Source organism: Pyrus communis, chromosome 12 (genome assembly GCF_041283825.1).
Source record: "Pyrus communis isolate YQ-2024b chromosome 12, ASM4128382v1, whole genome shotgun sequence".
Lineage (NCBI taxonomy): Eukaryota > Viridiplantae > Streptophyta > Magnoliopsida > Rosales > Rosaceae > Pyrus > Pyrus communis.
The window spans coordinates 2,813,637-2,835,926 of NC_142576.1; the positions used below are offsets into that span (position 1 = coordinate 2,813,637).

Sequence of the window (22,290 nt, forward strand, 5' to 3'; positions counted from 1 at the left end):
CTCCGTTACTTGGGCTGACGAGAAGGTGGAACATAGAATGAATGGTTATGATACATTTGGCGGTATCCACAAACCTTTTCTTAAACCTTCAGCGGAAAATGAAGTCGGTTGCTCTGTTACTGGGTCTGATGAGAAGATTGATAGCACCAAGAGTAAAAATGTTTGCGAGGTTAGAGAAGTGCAAGGTGCCAAAGAGGGTTCTGGTATATTAGAAAATTTGTAATGGCGAGATGATGAACGTTTGGAATCTGCAGAATTCTTGGCCATGGAATTGAGGCAGGCAGCAGAAGCTGTTGCATCTGGAGAATCTGATGTCAATGGTGCTGGTATGTCATTGTTTGGTTTAAATGTATTTAGTAGGATCTATGAAGCGTGATAAACCAGGACTGGAAAATATATCTTTTCAACTATTTAGTTCATAGGGGCTACTTTCCATGTGTTGATCTTACATGTATTTTATTTACTTATATTCGGTTTCAAAGAAAACCATAGCTATCCTTGCACGTTCTGGTTAATGTCAATTCAATTGTAAAAAATAGAACCTAGAAAGTGATTACATTATGAAATTACTTCTCCAAACAGAAAAATGTGCCTTATTCTCATAAAAAGCATAAAGATCGTTCACGTTTTAGTTGAGGGTAGATGCAAGCTGACAAGATAGAGCACTGGAAGCTGCCGAGTAATCTCGCTAGAAAAGAATTACTAACAAGATGTGACATGCATCCTTTGGTAGCAGCAAGTTTCAGGAATAGAACATGCCCATAACTGTAGGAATGAAGATATGACTTTGAATGTAAAATCTCTGAGGTCAGTTTCAAAACATGATCCATGATCAACGTATGGCATGCTGTCGAAAATATTATACAAACTAGGTGAGTCTTCCTTGATACGCAAACACATAGGATTACCGTATGGAGTCCAATCGATCCATCTCAGGACATACCAACAGATTCAAATGCCAGCTATAATCGCTAACAACGTAATATGACTAGGGGCAGCAAACCATCAGAGGACTGGTTGTTTTCCAGGAGCCGAAGGCAGATACCAAGAGCTTGAACAATTAAGAATACAATGCCCAACCACTATTTAAAACAGAAGATAATAAGAATTCAATGACAAAATGGAAAATAAAGCTGAGTTAATGGATGAAGTGAAGTGTCTTTCTTGTAACATGGTCAGAAATCTCTCAGTGCCCATAAATGGTATGGCATTACCAAATCCAGTAGAAAAGTTCAAAAGACAAACTTTTTTGAGCAATCACATAGACCAACACCCACTGACACATTAGTAAGTAGTAGTAAGTACTCAAGGAGAAATTTGATGAGATGATTATATATAAGATTATAAAACCCTACTTTTTTCACTGGTTTGTCTGAAACTATAACCGTTGCATAATGACATTTCACCTTTTCCTTATTGCCCCCCTTAATCCAATCTATGTTAAAGGATAAATCCAGCTATAGCGTATACTATGAATTACTGCCTCAGCATAATATGTAAAACTCGTCCGTATTAGGAAGATGGAATTGTGTAATGGTGACTGCAATATGATTAATACAGTCTGCAGGGTCTTAAGTTGAACACTTTCATCGGCCATTTCGGCTTGCTGTCAGAAAAAGCAAAAATAATAACTTTAAGACGGTAATGGGATTAGCATAATGAGCAAAAAAATTACTCTTAACATGAACTTACCTCCTTCGGTGTAGAAAGAGTATCGTTCAGTGCTGGCGGAGCAACAGCGTCATGAGATATTAGCTTTTGTAAGCACGAAAGTCCGATAACACTCAGCTTCACAGTTTTAACTTCACAAGCCATCAAAAAGATTCTCAGTATGTCCTCATACTACACACTGGATTGCCGTCAAGCGAATTCTTTGTTATTTGAAATCCACACCTGATCATGGTCTTGTCTATAAACCTGGACCTCTAACTCTTTCTGCATTTGCCGATTCTGATTACGCTGGAGATCCAGATGATCGCATATCAACTGGAGGCTATTGCATATTTCTTGGTTTTAACCTTGTTTCCTGGAGTTCCAAGAAACAAAGAGGTGTTTCTCGTTCAAGCACAGAGTCCGAGTATCGCCAGCTTGCTACTACTGCCGCCACAATTTCATGGTTTCGCCAGTTATTCAATGACCTTCATCTACGGCTTTCTCCACCAAAGGTCTGGTGTGACAACATTCCTGCAATTTCCATGGCCTCCAATCCAGTTTTCCACGCCCGGACACGCCACGTTGAAGTGGACTACCATTACATCCGCAAGAAGGTGACTCGCCGTGAACTTCAGGTGGGCTACGTCGCTACCCAAGATCAGGTTGCAGACTTCTTGACAAAAGGGCTGTCTACTCATCTGTTTAATCATCTTCTGTCCAAGCTTCCCGTTCGCCGGTGACCGCTCAGCTTGCGGGGGTGTGATAAACAAAGTTCGAAATCTAAGCTTCCCGCCACAACACTCACTGAAGATCAAAACCGAATCAGTCAAAAGGAAGACTTAGCTAAAACTTCTCAACAGTCAAATCCTTTGGCTGTTGAATGATGTTTGAATTTAAATAGATTATTTATTATTTGTATTATCTGTAAATTATCTTTAGTTTGCTTTGAATAGTTTGTTCTTCACTCAAACACTACTTGTAATCTCTATATAAACATCAAATACAATACGCTCAAACTATCGAGCACATTTCTTATATCCAAAACCGCCATGAAAGCCTTCGCCGGATAGAGTTCCTCGGGGGAGGAATGGATTGCAGCGTTGCGTGATTAGTCAGTGTGAGATCGCGGTGGAAGAATTGAGGAAGCGGAAGAGGAAAGCATCGAGATCGGAGAGCTGAGAGAGGTGCTGGTATAGCCGTAGCGGATCTTGGCAAGCGAGTGAACTCAAGTGTGCGTGTAAGTAATCATGTATGAATTTTAGGGAGATGAAAATCTTCTGCACCCAAAAAGCCACGTTGTCTATGTAGCCTCTCTAAAATACAACACGTGGCATCTACTTACTAACGTGTTTTTGTTGCACCGGACTATCTTAGTCTGAACTAATTTTTGAGAAAGGGGCGAAATTTAAAAGAGTAAAGGGTTCCAAAATAAATTTAGACAACCAAAATTATTTTATATAATAGACAAAATTAATTTTGTTCATATATTTATCAAGACAAACAAGTGCTGATGAAATTTTATGATGTAAATTTGCTACTTGTTCAGTAGCTTTAAGGGAAGGGGGCATTGTAGTGATGTCCATCTCCTTGATCATATTACTATATGGTCTCGTTCGGTCAAGAGGATTGAATTTACAGGTTTGTCCATTCAAATAAAATCCTATAATCCAAACGAAGCCTATACAAGCAACTCTAGTGTGATATGCCAAATGTGAAAACAGTGATTTATCATACCAATTTGAATTTTTTGCAAACATATTTACCTAATAAAAATTAACTTTTTTCTTCAAAATAAAAACTGCAACTTTAATCAATAATTGATGCATCAACCCTTTCCAAGCATTAAATTTTGACAAAAGCTACACCCTTTCGAAAATTGGTAGCTAAATTTTGCCTAAACATCTACGAGTTGGAGGCACCATCTGATTCCCACAGTGAAATTAGCAGCAAAAATGAAGGATCAAACTGGTGAAAAAGCTAGTCTAAATCAAATATCAAATTACAATAAAAATCAGGTAAAAAATGCTTCATGATTCAATTCTTTAAATTCCAAGCAAGAACAAACATATCCACTTATTCATCAATAATCATATGATTCATATCAATAATCAATACACATATTACGTTAATTCTTATAAAGAAAGCCAATTAAGCAAACATTTATGTTAAATTAGGAATTAACCATTTAAATTTTAAAAAGGCACAAAGGCTCGACAGTGGGGTGGGAATTGGGGAAGTGGACATGCGAGGGTTAATGGGGACGAGTGGTCCCCCTTCTATTGTGTTTATTTTTTTGTTATTTTTTATGCCCAAACAACGTCTTCCAACGTCTATAGGCCTCGTTTGATATACCGTATAACACATCGGATATGATTAATTATACGGTATCATGTGTTTGAAGTCCCTATGTATTAAATAGTCAGTCGACTAAATACTCCGGCCCAACCTATTCTATACGGCTAACACCCGCTTAACTATCATTTCCAAAGCCACGGTATTATTTAGTAGGGTTGAAAACATGGCTCTCTCACTCTCTCCAACTCCCAGGTTCTCTTTCGAATCCCAGGTTCTCCTCATTCTTCTTCTCTCATCTGAATCCCAGGTTCTCCTTCTTTGTCTTCTCCTCCTTCTTCTTCTCTCATCTGAACCTAGGTTCTTCTTCTTCATCTTTTTTCTCCTTCTTCTTTCTCATTTGAATCCCAGGTCCTCATTATTCTCTCTGTTCCGCCCTTCACCTCCTATTTTTCTTCTTCTTCTCTCTATGTTCTGCCATCCTCCTCTTATTTTTCTTCTTCCAGATCTGAAAAAAAAAAATTTGATCTGTATGTTGAAAATTGCAAAGATCCAAAATTGGTTATGTTGAAAATTCGAACCCAGTTGAAGAAATGGGTTAAGCGATTACATCTGGAATGAAGCTTGATGAATTCATAATATCAATGCTTGTGCTGGTTTGGCTGCAGCAAGATCTAGATTTTATGTAATTTCACAGTATTGTTCAAAATTCATCATTCATCAATATAATAATATTTTTAAGTCTTTCTTATCCGATAGAGTATCGACCCAAACACAATATAAATAATACGGTCATTAATTCGATACTGCACCAAACGTCCGACTAATTTAGTCAGTCCTATTCGGTGGCTATTTATCTTATCCAACAGAAATAGTCAGTACAATCTGAGCTATCAAACGAGACCTTAATTTTACAGTGTTAAAGGCATACGAAATGATGCGTCATTTTCATGGACTTGTTTATAGCAAAAGAAAACGCAGGCGCTGCATAGATATGCAGCCTGCAGCAGCCATGACTTCACCTTGCTGGTTTTCCAACGACACCAAAAGGGCGGATTGTCGCTCCTGAGCTTGATTTCCAATGAGAGGATGGGCGGCCGCCTCTCCCAAACCCTTTGTAGCATCACCACTGGCTTAGACTAGGCTGGTTTGGTATTGCTGTGCTTTGAAAAAAAACTGATTCTGCTGTGCTGTGAGAATAAGCGGCTGTGAAATAAAGCAGCAGAGTGTTTGGTAAACTTTTTTGTAAAAGTGCTTTTGAAAAGAAAAAAAAACAGTATTATAGTGTTTGGTAAACTTTTATGTAAAACAGATGTGAAAAAAAACCGATTTTTCAAAGCTAGGTTTTGCAGCTTCTTGTTTTTGGCTTTTTTTCACCCAAAACTGTGAAAAAAAGCTGAAGCTGAATGTTTACCAAACACAAAAACAGCTCCCAGCTTTTTTTGATACCAGCTTTTTTCAGAATCACCTCAGTACCAAACCAGGTCTAAACTGGACTAACTTAATGAAGCATTTAATACAGTGTCGGACTAAAAACAATATAATTAAGGAATTATAATATTATATTAATTAATACATATACAGTAACATTTTATTAAATAATATAATAATATTTTATATTATTTAATACATATTTATTATTTATTCACCTTTGACTTTTTAACTCCGGAAAGACAACCCCCCTCGTTGCAAATCCTTGAAAACAACCTCATCCTCTTCACCCTCTTGCGACCGTTAAGCAAAGGTAAGCTTTTCTTCCCCTCTCTTTCTCTCTGTATCTCTCCTCCGGCTGGCAAAGGCATCCTTATACTGTGTTATTTTGTCGAGCAGGTAAATGGAGACTTGTAGGGCAAGTACGAGTAGTGAAAATGTTCCCAGAGTTAGTCTAGAGTTTAGGGTGGATAGGCTGAGTAGTCTCCCAGACGAAATTACTCATGGAATCCTCTCGTTGCTTCCATTTGGAGACCTCACTCGCTTTGGGAGTTTATCCAAACGCTGCAAGGAGCTCCATTTGTCAACTCCCACCTTCAGATTAGATTTGTCTAAAGTTGATATATCAACTTGTGATAAGTGGTCTAGGTTCGCAAATGCTGTGGATAGGTTCTTAAACCATCGTGGGGAGAACAGAATCCTTCACTTTGGTATTAGATTCGACGTCCGTGAACATACTTTTGGAAATGAAACCCCATGCATTTGTGAGGGGGTAGGACGTCGGTTTATTTCGTGGATCGAAAATGCTTTAAGGTGCAAGGTTGAAATACTTGACCTTGATATCCGTAGGATCCATCTAGCGAATGGGGTAGGTGATATCACCATTGAGAGCTCATCACTAAAATCACTCAGTATTTCAAGCAACAGTTGGACAGTTCGTCGACTGAAAATCATCGGTCATAAGCTTGAAGATGTACGCATAGATTGGCGTTCGGAGTGGTGTACAACAGTAAGCATATTTGCTTCAGATATTGAGAATTGGAGTGGGATGGGATTACTGTCAACCACCAGCTCGGGACCTTAGAAAGGGCCGAGGTTTCTTTGGCCGATGTCATACGTAGAGATCTGTCACCTGATGTCAAGGCAGTTGACTTCCTTACCAGCGTGCACCGGGTTAAAGCTTTAACTCTAAATCACAACACCATCAAGGTAAAGACACTACTCTTCTGGCAAAGTGTTATATGAAACATAATTTAGAGTGAGATGTTTAATTCTTCTTTTTAAATAAACTGCAGGCTTTGTTCAGGAAAGGAATACCACCCTTAGAGAACGTTTGTGATTTCTCTATGAAAATCGGAAACTTTAGTAGTGAATTGGTGTTGGCATTGGTCCCTATTCTTAGGGCAATGCCTAATTTAACTATCTTGGACGTGAAGTCTTCAACGCCACCCCGTTGCCTTCTAAATGAAGTAAGTAAAATGTTCGTTTTGACAATTATCTTTAGTTTCTTGATATGTTTTTGGAACTTTGCAATTGATCTACCTGCTTCCTTCTCAGTGTTCAGGTCTTACTATGGAATACTGGAGGTCAAGCAAGCTTCCTTTCCTCTCTCAGCTTAAGGAGGTAACCGTAGCCCTTAATCGACATTTCTACGGGACCAACCAAATCGAGTTCATAAGGTTTATCCTTGAGGATGCTCAAAGCCTGAGGAAAATGGTGATTATTCATCCATTAGGCCTTAGGAAGGGGCATCTGAAGAATTTGAATGAAGGCGAGAAGACTTCCAATGCTCGCATAGTCTATCGCAGGTTCAAGTAATCACCAGCTTCCCTACCAAACGCTCAGACATGTTTTCCTGGATTTCGACTTAAGCAGTCTAGTGCAGATTCACAAGCCCCACCTGCTCAACCTCCAAGTTGAGAGGGTCTTGAGGGCTTTTGGGAATATGGTTTTGACAAAGGCGAAGTGGGGTTGGGGGAGATTCGGGATTTCCAAGTTGAAGATCCAAGAAAAGAGCAAACCGCAGATTCGGGTGTTCTTCTTTTCCTTGAGTGTCTCTCTGTTTGCAGGATTCCTGCACTCAGTCCTCGCATGCCGGATAGGAGGACACTGAAATGCTGCAGGCTTGCACTGAGAATTCCCCATATGCAGGACCATTCCGAAATAATGCCCCATCATTGTGCCATGCCTTTTGAACCCAAAGGAACTTTAAGGTAAATACAACCCTTGCCTGTGACGGAGTTTAACCACTCGGTCCTTTACTGGTTTCGGACAATCAAGAGATCATATTAGTCCTTTGCTTCATGATAATCCGATTGATGTTAATAATGAGACACTTTTAAGAAGTTTTATGTGGATTTGTTTCCACCTGCAGCTCTATATCTGCAATTCTCTCCATGATTATGGGAGTGCATTTCGGACATGTGCTTATACATATGAAGGTTAAGTCTCTGATTTGTATATTCAGTGCTTAGCATGTGCAAGACTCGGAACTCATTTTTCTTCTGTCTGCGATTACAGGGTCATTCAGCCAGACTGAACCATTAGGTCCCGACAGTCTGTGCTCTCCTCGCCCTAGGAATTATTCTTCATTTGAGTCACGTACTGTGTAAACTGTGTCTTGCTGTTTGCAGGATTCCTGAACTCGGTCCACACATGCATGCCGGATAGAAGGACGCTGTTTCACAAGGTAAGGCCCGATATATGTTTCTTTTACTTTGTCTCGTGAACTTATTTATTTTACACACAAGAGAACAAATATGGATGTATAGAAGAAGATTTAGACAAAAATATGCTTCGATTTTCTTATCAGCGAAATCTAGGCATGCTTAGACTGTAGTAATTGACGTATTAACCATTGGTTCTCGAGTTTTATACATTGTATATTCACGAGCTTTTTAAAACAAAAACGTTAACCTGTGCATGTGGCTTTGGTTTTGGCAAAATAGGTGATGGATGGTTCCCAGATAACTGCAGAATGCTACGAGCTTACCAAGGATCGTATATCACCCCTAGGCCGAGCACCCGAATTCTCAGCTCGGAGTGGTGCTTAATAGAAAGGAAGGTTGACTTCAAATTCTCCACCCGGAGTTGTATTGGTCGCAGACTTGAAAGCTGTTGACTGCAAAAGTAGCATTGGGGAGAACCCTGTTTATGAAACTGATTGTAGAAAACCGTCCACCGCTGACTCTTTCAGCGGTGGAAGAACGACGTTGAAAATCCGAAGCTTCATTGTACCATGTTTTCGAAATATTTCTCGGACTGAAGGTGTCAAGTCTAAGACTTACTATCTTTCCCTTCCTTTGGTTATTTATACAAGTGCTTCCTGCAAAGCTATATGCCAGGATAGGATGGAGAGATGGTCTCTAGGGTTTTGGGTTTTCTTTGGTTGGACAGTAAAGCTTTCTTTAGTTTGTATGATATCTCTGGAGGAGATCTTCTAAGTTGATATCTTCTAAGTTGAATAGATTACAGAAAATGGGAGAGTTTGCAATTTATACTTTTTCACAAAATAGGCCTGGCCCTGAAAGTGACCGGAGTAGACCAGCCACCTAGGGCCTCCACTCTGTAGGGCCCTAAATCATAGTGAAACAGAGAAGATGGAGGTTAATAAGGGAATTGGATCCGCTCCGGACCTTAGTGTCTGAAGCTTAGGGATCGATTCATCTGGACAGCACAAATTCAATCCAACGATCCCCATTAACTCATTTTTCTGACCCACCACACAAAACCAACGACTCTGATTTCTTTTACACATCAATCAAGTGGTCTAGATGAATTGATCCTTAGGCTCCAGACACTAAGGTCTGGAGCGGATTCAATTCTGTTAATAGGGATGTACGAGGAAGTTAACTACAATCTCATTATCAACACGATGAGTATGGTTCACTAAAGAGTAAATTGTCATAACACCCCTAAAAACTTGTCCCTAACTTCCAATTTCACCGCATAACTTATCGTTTACAAAATTAAGAACTTAAACTAATGTTTTTTGGACAATTTTTCATTACTGTCTATTTTCTCCGCACTCCATCTAAATTTCCATTAAATATCGGCATGTGTGCACCATGTAAGTTAAGGACAAATTTAGGACAGATTTTTTTGCCTCGATAATTTATTATGTTTGTAGATTTGTCAATGTTGCAGCGCATAGAATGACTAAATTGGCCTTAATTTCTATTTTTGTTAGTTGTTGGTTTGAGGAGCCCTGGAGTTACTCCCAGATGTCCTCCTCGAGAATTGTATACACTTTTATAACGTTATGAATAACCACACTGTTTCCCCAATCGTGCCCCAAGGGTTTCTAATAGTCAAAATGGACTAACATGGACCTGAAAGTTGCACATGAAAATAGAAGCCCAAATCGCTTCTTATTCCCCTAAAAGAGCCCATTGTATATTGTCCAAAAATATAGCCCAATGTAGGGTTTAAGCTTACCTTCGTCCTCTCCTTGCTCTCTCTTCCCCACCATCCATGGAGGGTTTAAGGATTTGAGCTTACTCTCTCTCTCTCTCTCTCTCTCTCTCTTAAAATGGCGCAGACTCCATACTCCCTGCTCCTCCTCAAACGCCTCTCTCGCTGCTCCCCAAACCCTAAACCCCCTCCATCTCTCCTCTCTCTCCTAAAACCATTCTCCACCTCCCCGACCCCAACCTCCTCCCTCTCCGCCCGCCTGAGCTTCGTCTTCGACCAAATTGACGCCATCGAGAAAGAACGCTCCGAGAAGGATCAGACTCTCCAGAAAATCAGAGCTTGGCGCGAATCGAAAAAATCCCAAATTGACCCGGAATTAGGGTTGAGAGTTGCCAATCACAGTGGAATTGATGATAATTTGGTGGATTCTGTATCTGTTTTGGCCGGGTCGGAGAGGCTGGAGAAGCCGGTGGCGGCTAAGAAGGAGGTGGAGGTGGTACACCCGTGGCCAGAGTGGATTGAACTGATGGAGAGGCTGGTACAGCAGAATTACTTTGATCATAGGAGGGTGGACGAGGACAGAATGGTCCAAGATATCGGCTTTGATCCAACTGAATATGCTTTGGCGGCAGAGGAGGATGCCCCAGGTATTGATTTCAAAGATTTCAAGGCTGTTCACACAGCGTGTCTTAATTTCGGGAAGGACCGATTCGATATCATAAGGTAATGCTAAAGAAAATGGTGTTTTGAGTTTGGTTTTATGAAAAACAAATACCGAACTGTAATTCGATATCCTTCGTAGTTTCTTCAGTGACTGATAGGAGGGTGAATGGAGTAGTGATATGATTAAAACTCTGTTTCTTTTCGACTAATCGATTGACTGATTCCATAAGATCACAATGTGCTCTCTTCTCTATAGTTAGCTGTTGCTTATGTATGTGATCAGTTTCGTATGTTGGGCTTAATGCTAGTATGGTTGACAAATTCTGAGACGGTAGAGTAATTTCAGGTCCTTGTCGAGACAGGATATTCAAGTTTTGGTGGGTTTTGGATGCCCGAGTACGGACAAGAAGGTGGTTTTCTCTTCAAAACTATTAAGGAAGCATACCCACCTTGATGAAGGAGATGTGAGTTTTACTTCGAATATTTCCTGGTATCGCTTGCTTATATAACTTGTGTCTAACCACTGACATCTCATTCCTTGTTGCTGGCATTTTGTCAATTTTGCTTCTCTGAAGGGTCTAGTTTCTTTGCCCCAGCCCTCATATTTATTTTGGCTCATACATATGATTTCTTTTTAAGTAATGAGTACTTCATTCATATGCCAGGTTTGCAGTTCCTGTAGTTTAAGGAGTTCTTGTGAAAGAGCATATCTGATTACTAACAAAGAGGACGAGGCACGGACTATTGATGTAATGCGTGTTTTATTGACTTATGGATTTGATCCTGTTAATGGATCAGTGGCCAATAAGTCACTTCTGAAACAAAAATCTGTTAAGACCGTGGTCCGTAAGTTGCTTCATCAGGTTGTCAAGCTGAGTGCAGTTCCAATCGATCCTAATCTTCCACCTCCAGTAATCAAAAAGCCACCACCAAAAGTAAAGCAGCCTCCTCCGCCTCCAAGAAGACGAGTTGGACGGGATGACATTGAGATGAAAAAAGGGGACTGGCTATGCTCGAAGTATGTTTCTTCTAATTTCTTTAGTTTTATTCTTCTGGATCATGGCCAATTTATTTGTTTTGTTCAATTAATACTCTGGTGGTGATTTTGTGGAAAATACATATACTTTTATATGCCACTTTCCTTGGGAAAAATCTCTCTCTGCCAGGTCTAATATTTTACATTTCAAGCTTTTAGGCATCATTAGAAGTTCTTCGGACCAGAATAATGGGACTGTAGTGTTGACTTTCGTTGAGGAATCATTAATAGTTACGTTGTTTAGATCCCATAAATGGCTTTCCATTGACTTATCTCATTGATAATTTTTTTTTTTTTTTTTTTTTTTTTGTTAAGAAGTACAGTTGAATTGAATTAGCTAAATATGTTCTCCAAAACTTTGTTGTAATGAAAGTTATGATTTCTACAATTTGCTCACGATGTTGAATGTTGGTATCAGGTGTGACTTCATGAATTTTGCCAAGAACAACATCTGCCTTCAATGTGATGCCAAACGTCCTAAGAGACAACTGCTTCCAGGAGAATGGGAATGCCCTGGGTACATTCTAGTATTTTTAAATTCCAGATATCAATTATACTTGGCTGTCATCGTCACCTGGCATTTTTTCACCTTTGGCCTCTCCCACGATCTTTTAGATCTGCTCCCAAATACAAATTATTCTATTTTTAGTTTATGAGATTATTGATTTTCTTATGTCTTGTTACATGGCAGGTGCAACTTCTTAAATTACAGGAGAAATATGGCATGTTTTCATTGTGATTGCAAGCGTCCACCGGATGAATACCTGGAGAACAAAGTGCAAGAAGTGCAACGTGGCCCTAGGACAAGAATGGAGAAGACGGCTGTTCTTCATGGGGATGCTAATGCCTGGAATTTTAATTTTGATGACAATGAGTCAGATGGAGCAGATGTTGCTGCTTTTGAGTATGCAGATTCTTCTGTTAGGGATGAAAATTCTCTTGGTAACCAGGCTCAAGGACAAGATTTTGGACACCGTGAATACAATTTGAGTAAAGATAGCAGAGTACCAAGGGTCAACAATGAAGAATACTCCGATGCTGATACTATTAGGCCAGGGAGAGGGTTTGATGATTTTGATGATGAAGATGATGATGTTGACAATTACGAGTTAGACACTCGCAATAAAACTTCAGCACAGGATGCTTCAATTGATTTTTCTGAGTTTGAAGGGTCCGAATCAGAAGACATTGAAAATTCTGACAATAGCTTGCAAGGTCGTCAGAGAAAAAAATCGCCATACAATAAGCCATCTAAGCCTACACGTCAAAGGGCAGCATTCTCTGTTTCGGATGATGATGAACTTGATGTAGATTTTGACAAAGAGCTTTCAGTCCATCCCAACTGGAAATCTAGTCATGTTGCTGATTCTAGATCAAGAGGCAGGGGTAGAACTAAACCTGGTCCATCCAAGAGATTAAGCTTCGGTTCTGATGATGAACTTGGGCTGTCGGATGATGATCTAGATCAAAACTTTGGAGCCAGGCGAGGTAAATCAAATAATTTGGATTCTAAGAAAAAAGGTTTTCAGAGGAGAGGAAATTTAGATTTTGAAGATGATTCAGTTTCTGGTTCAGAATCAGACAATGATTTTCAATCTCATAAAAATAGGCCAAGAAGGAATAAAGAAAACAATTTCAAAGGTCGTGGCGGCCCTAACTTTACCAGAGAGACGCAATTTGAATCCAATGGAATGAAGGGTAGGAGAAACTCCTTCAATGATGATTTTGATGGATCGACACGAGGGTCTCGTAGTAATGGTAGAGGGTTTCGAGGGAATGACTTTGATGGGCCGAGAATGAGTAACAGAGGTAGTGATACACGGAGATTCAACGGTCCTAAAAGAGAAGGATTTGGAAAGGGTGGTGGGAGGAACTCGTTCAATGATGATTTTGATAGATCAGAACGAGGATCTCGCGGCAGTAACAAAGTATTTCGGGGGAACAATTTTGATGGGCAAAGAATGAGTGACAGAGGGGCCGATACGCATAAATTTAAGGGACCTAGAAGAGAAGGATTTGGAAAGCAGGAGCGTGGAAGGGTTAATGACTATGGGAGGGACAAGGACAGGGGGCCTGAAGAATTTAGAAACAGCAGACGCGTTATTGAAAGATAGATCCATTTTCCATGATTGGAATGGCAGTGCTTGGTTCGCTTTGCTGAGGCTTCGATTGTTGGTTCCTCAGGCAAACGGTTGCAACTTATACAGATGGAAAGGAGTGCCAGCAATCGAATGTGGACACTGGGTCCGTTTACAACTTGCAGCACATACCGGAATCAGGTTTACCTTTAATCCGTGTATCAGACGGAATTCTCGAGTCTCTTCTCTCGAGCAGGGTTCCAGGTTGAGCTGTTCTGACAATAATCTTGTTTCGTATATTGAATCAACGTTACTTCAATCCAAGTTATTCCGATTTTAGTTTCTGATTTTTGTAAATTTCAATGGTAACTTCTGCATCTTACCATGGCAAGTTTTGCTTGCGGTTGGAATTACCAATAGGGTTGTTCAAGGTCTAGTAGGGGTATTTCACCGGTTCAACGATTTGCCGGATTCAGTTGAATCCATACTTTCCGATCAAATCCATACATTCTAAAATCGATATAATTGGATCGGATGACGTATTTTCTTGTGAGAATCACTATAACCCAATCTTCTTGGTTTCATGCACAGTAACTGGACATTGACCATCAAGAATGGTTGTTAGCACATTAAGGCTAGCATGGTCTCGTGCTACTACAAGTGCATATCTGTTGAATAAGTTTCCTGAACATTGATCATTTAAGAAGTTTAAACGTATGAATTCTTACCAAATATCGAGCATTACAAAGCTTCGGGTAGTATGCATATAGTTTTAAGACCTAAGCCATAAGTTTGATGAGGGACAAGTTGTTTCTCATTTGATGAGAATTTGATTCTTGTACTTAGTTCCCTTAAGATTATATCCATGAGTCCAAAAACCAATTGATTTGTGTCATTATAGTTTAATTGATTAATGTGATTGGTTAATTATAGAAATGGTAATTATGAACCTAAGCCTACGATGATTGAGTTATGTGATTGGCCGTCATCAAATTTTTTTGAACTATGAGAATTCGTAGATTTGATTTTGGTTGTAATTTGAATCATTTGATCAGATCAAGTATCTTGTAAAAGGGTATAAGTCCTTCTTTACTTTATGTACTCCTTTATGTCTCGTTGGATATGCATGGAAATTTGAGTAGTTAGGTACAACCCCCAATAGGGAAACACACTTTAATTTGATTAAAGGCATAATTAAATTCAATCACCCTCCCAAGACCGATACCGAACTCTCAGTTCATGTTGGATCAAATTGGAGGTTCGAAATCATTGTAAGGCCATAAGGAAACTGTAAAGTCTATCACGAATGCAAAGCTTTCGTTAATAGTACCATATAATCTTGCTTCTAAAAATCGTTTTACATAAATAGTAAGAATATCATATGCTACTAAATCAATTACATGAATCAATAGTTGTAATAGGACCAAATAGTTTTCGGAAAATTTGGAAGAATAAACTTTGCTTTGGCTTGCTGCATGCCAATCTTATTGGAATTTTCACAATCAAAAAAAGAAATAAATAATTAAAATTTAAGAACAAGTAGTCTTGATTGGGACTCTCTCACTATATGTTTGCACAGATGGCGTTGGACGAAGCTTAAGCTTGCTTTCGATACCGGAATTCACGACACCATTGATATTAATTTGGTGAAGCAAATGTTGTTAACGAATGAATAGATACAAAAGGGGTGGGCGATGACGAAGGAAGGGTATCGTGGGCAAGGCCAATGGCTCTCTGTAGCAAAGAAAATCCTAGCTGCCAATTGGTGCGATCATTCGTTGAAGACATGTTCAAGTGCTGCTCGTTCAAACAAGTTCCCATGGTTCATTTTTTAAGCCTTGAGGACAAGACTAATTTTCAAGGGGGGAATATTGTTATGAACCCATTATATAATTGAATTGTGATTGTCTTAATCACCAATTAGGAGTTTAAATTGAGGTTTTATGTTTTAGTTTAATTGTTAGGAATTGTTTAGTTTAGTTTAATTGGGTTAGATGTAACATCTCACATTGTCCAGGGGAGTGGATTTTCTATGCCTTATATGTATATTCTCATTTGTACCTAGCACGAGGTTTTTTGGGAGCTCGCAGGCTTCGGGTTCCGTAGGAACTCTGAAGTTAAGCGAGTTTACGCGAGAGCAATTCCAGGATAGATGACCAACTGAGAAGTTGTTTTGTGAGTTCCCACAAAACATTTGTGTTTCATTTTTCACGAATCAAAACCCAAGGTCATGGTGATGAGGAGAAGAAGATAATGGTGGTGATGTGGTTCGATTCCTCGAGAATATTGAGAGGTGTTGACTGTGTGTGACCGGGAGGGGAAGAGTCGATGAGGTAGAGATCATCCAAAGAGAGAAACAAAAAGAAAAAAAATAATTTCATGTGGATCCCTGTGAACCCTATACAATAATTTCATGTGGATCCCTGTGAACCCTATACAATCCGATAGATTTCTTCATAAATGGATAAAATTACCAAAAATACCTCAAATTTAATGTTCTGTAGAATTTTTGTTTTAACTTCAAATTATATTTTATTTGCGCCCACGTGTTCGTATTAATGAGCACTATAAGAATATACTTAGCTAATCCGCCATAATGTCTCGACACGATGGTTAACACAAGTTAACACTTTTCCTTCTAGGAGGCATTTTGGTCGTTTCACACCTTCAAGAATAAAATAGAAATATTTTCAGGACTAGTCGTAACAAAATAAATGCATTTGGCCTTCTATAGGCCTGAACTTATTTTAGGTCTAAACTATAAATACGAAAATTTTGTAACGAATGAGACAAGAACACGTGTACAAAGTAGATTTGTATTAATGAATTTGTAGGTTACAATATATGTTTACAACTTTTCCTTTGATTCAATCTTCAAATGTGATGTACATGGTTGATTGTCGATCAATAACTTGATCTCGGACGAACGATTGAACGATTGCTTCAAGTTTTGAGCTTGAAATAATGCGTGGATAGTCTTCACCTCAGGTTTAGGGCTACGGCAAAGATGATGTGGATGTCAGCTTTTGTTGATTCAAGGGTCTTGGCAACTTGATCTTGAATCGAACGTCGTTACAAGTTTTAAGCTTGTAACAAAATCTTGAAGGAATCGGCATAAGTGTTTGTTGATTCTTCAAGGGAATGTTTCGACTTTGGTCTAAAGAAAGCTTCAACTTTGGTTGTACATTCTTCAAAGAGAGTTTTGACAACGTATTAGTCTTCAAAGATTTGTGCAGAGGTTCTTCTCAATGTGAGAATTTCGACCTTGAAGGTAGAAAATTGTCAACCTTTTTGTGTGTATGAGGATCTTGTATTTATAGACTTCTCAAAACTTGCCTTTGGATGGATTTGGCTTTGATTTGCGTCTTGATTCGTCCATCGGAGAATTTAGACATGTTTTGTGTCTTAATTTCAGCCACTTTCCCTTGCTTGCCCGAAATCTATAGGGCTTGTTGCCTATTTTGTGAGCAATCTTCAATTTTTGTTTGTTTTATGAAGATGCTTTAGCTTGCTTTTCGGTTTTAGGAGCACTTTGGATCCCTTGCCAAGTTTAAGGAGAGATTCCCCCTTTTGCCGAATTTTGGGGAAGTTTTATTCTTCCCTTGCTTGATCTGTGTCACATGTTATTGATGACTTGTTCATTTATGATGAGTTATATGTCACGTAGAGCCTTGTAATGCATTATTTGTATGCAATGAAATTTACATGTCTACACAAACATCTTGTTTTTTTCTCTCCTCTTGACTGACCTATAAATTAGGGAGGAACAGTGTTTACCTGAAAGATATGAATGATGAAGAAGTGATGAATGTTATTTTATTTTCAAAGGAAGGGTAGTTGTTATCTTCAATGCAGCGTGGACAATTTTCAAACCGACCAAGATATATTTAATAAAAAAGTTTGATGATGAACTAATCTCCACTGAAAACAAATAAATCCTTCGATCTCAAGAATACTTTGTCAGTCAACAGTTCAATTCTCTTCTTAAAAATGGTTTTTAATACTCAGGCCCTTTATGAAAATGGATTCTTATATTTTTCAAAAAATGGAGATTAAGTATGGGATTCACTTCACATCGAATTTCAACAATTCGAAATGCCTATTTTGTAAGTATTGATTCATAAATCATCCTTACAAAAATTCAATTCAATCCGAATTCATTGTTTCTTATATAAAAAAGTATTCGTTAATTTATTTGAATCCAATTAGATGTTTAAAATTTTCCAATTTGGCTAATATTTTGTAAGAATGATCTATGAGGTGCAACTTGAAAAATAAACGATTCGGATCGTTAAAGTTCGATGTGATGTAAACCCTATAACTAATTTCTATTTTTTTTAACAACAATAGAGATCTCCTTCCTTAATAGTCCTATATAATACTAATTAAGTGTAGGCACCGGTCTGATACATGATTTGTCTTCCAGATGACTTTTCTTTGGGGTTGAAATTTGAACAATCACTGCCTGGAATTAGTCTTGGGGATGGACCGACCTTGTTGTCTTATATCTCTTGACTGACATGCAATTTTTTCGTAACGACTTTGTCTACCATCCGAGTGGGGATGGATGGAGAAAAATGAAGCTCTTTTCATAAAATTATATTTTTCACTGGAAAAAAAAAAATGAGAGCTACGGAATATTATGAGAATATTGAGAGGTGTTAGACTGTGTGTGTGACCGAGAGGGGAAGAGTCGATGAGGTGGAGATCATCCAAAGAGAGAAATAAAAAGAATAAAAATAATTTCATGTGGATCCCTGTGAACCCAAAACAATCCTATAGAATTCTTCATAAATGGATAAAATTACCAAAAATACCTCAAATTTAATGATCCGTAGAATTTTCGTTTTAACTTCAAATTATATTTTTTTTGCGTCCACTTGTTCGTATTAATGAGCACTATAAGAACATACTCAGCTAATCCGTCATAGTGTCTCGACACAAGGGTCAACACAAGTTAACACTTTCCATTTTTTTAACAAAAATGGAGATCACTTCCCTCAAAAATTCCTATATAATACTAATTAAGTGTAGGCACCAGTCTGATACATGATTTGTCTTCTAGATGACTTTTCTTTTGGGGTTGAAATTTGAACCATCACTGCCTGTAATTAGTCTTGGGGATGGACCGACCTTGGTGTCTTATATCTCTTGATTGACATGCAATTTTTCCATAACGACTTTGTCTACCATCCTAATGGGCATGGATGGAGAAAAATGAAGCTGTTTTCATAAAATTATATTTTTCACTAGAAAAAAAAAAAAAAAAAAAAAAAAAAGAAAGAAGAGAGAGCTACAAAATATTATGAGATATATACTTATATATGCAATTGATGGATTGCTTTGATGAATAAGGTCTTTCTCCTTGTTCCACCGCGTTCCACATTTAATTCATTCTCATTTCTCGTAGTTTAGCTTAGAATAATAATATAGCTTGTAATGCAATTTTTTTATTTTTTATAATTTATATATGTATTTACGTATATATTGTAAGTCTTGAGATCTCGAAGTAAGGTTTGCGAAAATGATTAATATAAAAGGTTGGCCCTATACTCTTACTAATGTGTATATATAGCACTCTAAAGTACTCATTACTCACATCGATCACTTGATATCTATGGAGAGAGTCATGAGAGTTGTTTCACTAGTCACGTTTTTATGCATCGCGTCTATCACAGTTAGCTTATGCAAAGGAAACCAGAATGTGCCTTGCAAAGAAAATGACAGACAAACACTTCTTATGTTCAAGAAAGATATTGATGATCCCTCAAATCTGCTTCCCTCTTGGGTTGGTGAAGGCAATTGCTGCAACTGGACCGTTGTTGCCTGCGATAATTTAACCGGTCATGTCTGTGAGCTCCACCTTGCTGGTTATTATGATCAAGTGACTGGTGAGACACATGGGTTGAGTGGTAAGATAAATCCTTCTCTGCACAATTTAAAGCATCTCAGCTACTTGGACTTAAGCTACAATAATTTTGAAGGGCTACAGATTCCTAGCTTTCTACGTTCTATTAAAGGTTTAAGATATCTTAACCTCTCGCATGCAGGGTTCGAGGGAACCATTCCTCATCAATTGGGAAATATCTCGAGTCTACGTTATCTCGACCTTTCTTACAACTTTGATTTGATGGTCGAGAATCTCGAATGGCTCTCTGGTCTTTCTCTCTTGAAACATCTGGACATGAGTTATGTAGATCTTACCAACGCATCTCATTGGTTACAAGTAAACACACTCCCTTCTCTACTGGTGGAGTTACATTTGTCTAGCTGCGAACTTTATCACATACCAAGTGGTATTGCAAACTTGACTAGTCTTAAAGTTCTTGATCTACCCTTGAACCATTTCAACTATACCATACCTAAATGGTTGTACAGTTTGGGCCATCTTGAGTTCCTAGATCTTTCTCTCAATGCTTTCCAAGGTGACATTTCGAGTTCCCTTGGAAACTTGACAGCGCTTGTTTATCTTAACTTAGGTAGAAATCAGCTTGAAGGGGAAATCCCAAATTCATTGGGAAATCTTTGTAAGTTGACTTTTGTTGATCTACATTTGAACAATTTTAGAGGGAGGGTATCAAAAATCTTTGAAAGTTTGTCTCGGTGTAGTTCTGGTCAAATAGATAATTTATATCTTTCGCAGAATAATTTTTCAGGTCATTTATCTGATCAACTAGGAAGTCTTACAAATTTACGCTATCTTGTTCTTTCAAGGAATTCAATATCAGGCCCCATTCCAATGTCCTTAGGAAATCTATTACACTTAGAGGATCTGGTCATTCATACCAATTCATTCGAGGGTGTTGTCTCTAAAGTTCATTTTGCTACTCTTACAAGATTGAATATCTTTTCTGCACATGAGAACTCCTTGACTCTTAAAACCAGCCCAAACTGGGTTCCTCCTTTTCAACTTTCGATCTTGAGTTTAGGTTCTTGGTGTCTATACCCATCAGAGTTGCCTGGGTGGCTTAAGAGTCAAAAACATTTGTCCAGTCTTAACATGTCCAATACAGGAATTTCAGGTACCATTTCGCCTTGGTTGTGGAACATTTCTTCGCATGGTGAAAACCAACACAACATAATTTCATATACCTTTGTGGATCTTTCGCATAATCAGTTATCTGGGGAGGTTCCAAACATAGTTTCCGCCAACTGGCCAAAACAAAAGCATTTTGATCCCTTTATGTCAAAGGTTGTAATTGACTTAGGATCTAACCAGTTCAACGGTTCATTGCCTCTTGTGTCTTCTTCAGTGACTACACTAGATCTTTCCAATTCATCATTTTCGGGAACTCTCTCTCACTTCTTTTGTGATAGGAGTGAAGTACCTAAATACCTTCAACTTCTTCATCTTGGCAACAATCTCCTCACTGGAGAAATTCCTGAATGTTGGTTACTCTGGCGAAATTTGACAGCTGTGAACTTAGAAAACAACAATTTGATGGGGAAAATTCCAAGCTCTATTGGAGACTTACTTTCCCTTCGATCATTGCACTTGCGAAATAATAACCTATCTGGAGAATTACCGGTGTCCTTACAAAACTGTGAAAAGTTGGTACTTCTTGACCTTGGTGGAAACAAGTTCGTTGGAAGCATTCCAATATGGTTCGGCCAAAGATTGGTAGTTCTTAGTCTTCATTCAAATAAGTTCCATGGCGCCATTCCAGATGAACTCTGTAGTCTCACATCTCTCCAAATTTTGGACCTTGCGCATAACAATCTCTCAGGAACAATACCAAGATGTTTTCAAAATTTGTCATCCATGGCCACTACCTCTTTAGGTGCTAGCGGATTTACCCGTATTGGAGTTTTCAGTGTTGAGTTTGATCGTTTTGATGGTTTTGATTATTTTGAGGAGACATACATGGAGAATGTAGTATTTGTGATCAAGGGCAGAGAAGTGAAATATGACACAAAGCTTGGGTTGGTAGTTACTCTGGACCTTTCAAGCAACATGTTATCTGGAGAAATCCCTGAAGAGATGGCCAGCCTCGATGGCATACAAACATTGAATTTATCTGATAATCTTCTAACTGGAAGGATCCCTTCAAAGATCGGTGATATGGGATCGTTAGAATCGCTTGATTTGTCTGTAAACCAACTTTTTGGTGAAATTTCTCCAAGCATCTCAAATTTGACATTTCTCAATTATCTGAATTTGTCCTATAACAATCTGATTGGGCCGATTCCGAAAAGCACTCAACTCCAGAGCTTTGATCTGTCTAGTTTTGTTGGTAATAAACTTTGCGGACCTCCATTGGAAGAGCGCTGCAATACAAATGAGGCCATGCCACCAGCAGGTGATGAGAAGCACCGAGAAGGTCATTTACTTGAAGACGGTGGGTTCTATCTGAGCTTGGGGCTTGGATTTGCATTAGGATTTTGGATTGTTCTTGGTTCATTGTTATCTAATGTGCCATGGAGCAATGCATTGTGTCAATTCCAAAATCGCATTGTGAAGAAGCTCTATGCTGCAATCGTTGAACGTTATTAACTATTTTGTGCAGATAGAGCGAGTTTGTGTGGTTCGTTTCTATTTTTTTGCTATGTAGGTAGAATGTTACTCTGTTGTATGCTTCTTTGTGACAATTTATTTTATCTTTTCCTTCGTTTTTCTTTTCCGGCATAAAAATGTAAGATTTACTTTATAAATTCCAAATATGAGTCATGAAGAACTATATATATATAACCTTAAGTTAGATGAGTTTAATTATGATCTCTCTC

General features: G+C 38.5%; 2 protein-coding genes and 1 long non-coding RNA gene across 4 annotated transcripts; all 3 read left to right on the forward strand.

Moving 5' to 3' along the window:
• The first annotated feature begins 5,778 nt into the window (after positions 1 to 5,778).
• On the forward strand, positions 5,779 to 8,666 carry LOC137745476 (uncharacterized). The gene is made up of 6 exons (XR_015953851.1): positions 5,779 to 6,585; positions 6,672 to 6,845; positions 6,934 to 7,589; positions 7,751 to 7,817; positions 7,897 to 8,065; positions 8,325 to 8,666. It is a non-coding gene; the product is annotated as an uncharacterized LOC137745476 (long non-coding RNA).
• A 1,110-nt stretch (positions 8,667 to 9,776) lies between these two features.
• Positions 9,777 to 13,957, forward strand: LOC137745339 (uncharacterized). The gene is made up of 5 exons (XM_068485283.2): positions 9,777 to 10,512; positions 10,799 to 10,916; positions 11,118 to 11,470; positions 11,907 to 12,005; positions 12,180 to 13,957. The coding sequence occupies exons 1-5, from the start codon at positions 9,908 to 9,910 to the stop codon at positions 13,600 to 13,602; spliced, it is 2,598 nt and encodes an 865-aa protein (XP_068341384.2). The 5' UTR covers positions 9,777 to 9,907; the 3' UTR covers positions 13,603 to 13,957.
• A 5,206-nt stretch (positions 13,958 to 19,163) lies between these two features.
• Positions 19,164 to 22,158, forward strand: LOC137746174 (receptor-like protein EIX2). 2 transcript variants are annotated; one of them, XM_088681069.1, is made up of 2 exons: positions 19,164 to 19,478; positions 19,617 to 22,158. In XM_088681069.1, exons 1-2 carry the CDS (start codon positions 19,184 to 19,186, stop codon positions 22,058 to 22,060), a joined length of 2,739 nt encoding a protein of 912 aa, XP_088537195.1. In that variant the 5' UTR covers positions 19,164 to 19,183; the 3' UTR covers positions 22,061 to 22,158. The 2 variants fall into 2 exon arrangements, with proteins under 2 accessions (XP_088537195.1, XP_088537194.1); XM_088681068.1 differs by having other exon boundaries at positions 19,164 to 22,157.
• Positions 22,159 to 22,290: the final 132 nt, after the last annotated feature.

Bases quoted from the DNA above. Each gene is read 5' to 3' on its own strand.
- LOC137745339 (XM_068485283.2), top strand. From the start codon at position 9,908: ATGGCGCAGACTCCATACTCCCTGCTCCTCCTCAAACGCCTCTCTCGC. The intron at 10,917-11,117 runs GTGAGTTTTACT...TTCATATGCCAG, and splicing joins CCCACCTTGATGAAGGAGAT to GTTTGCAGTTCCTGTAGTTT. The intron at 12,006-12,179 runs GTACATTCTAGT...GTTACATGGCAG, and splicing joins GGAGAATGGGAATGCCCTGG to GTGCAACTTCTTAAATTACA.
- LOC137746174 (XM_088681068.1), top strand. From the start codon at position 19,184: ATGGAGAGAGTCATGAGAGTTGTTTCACTAGTCACGTTTTTATGCATC.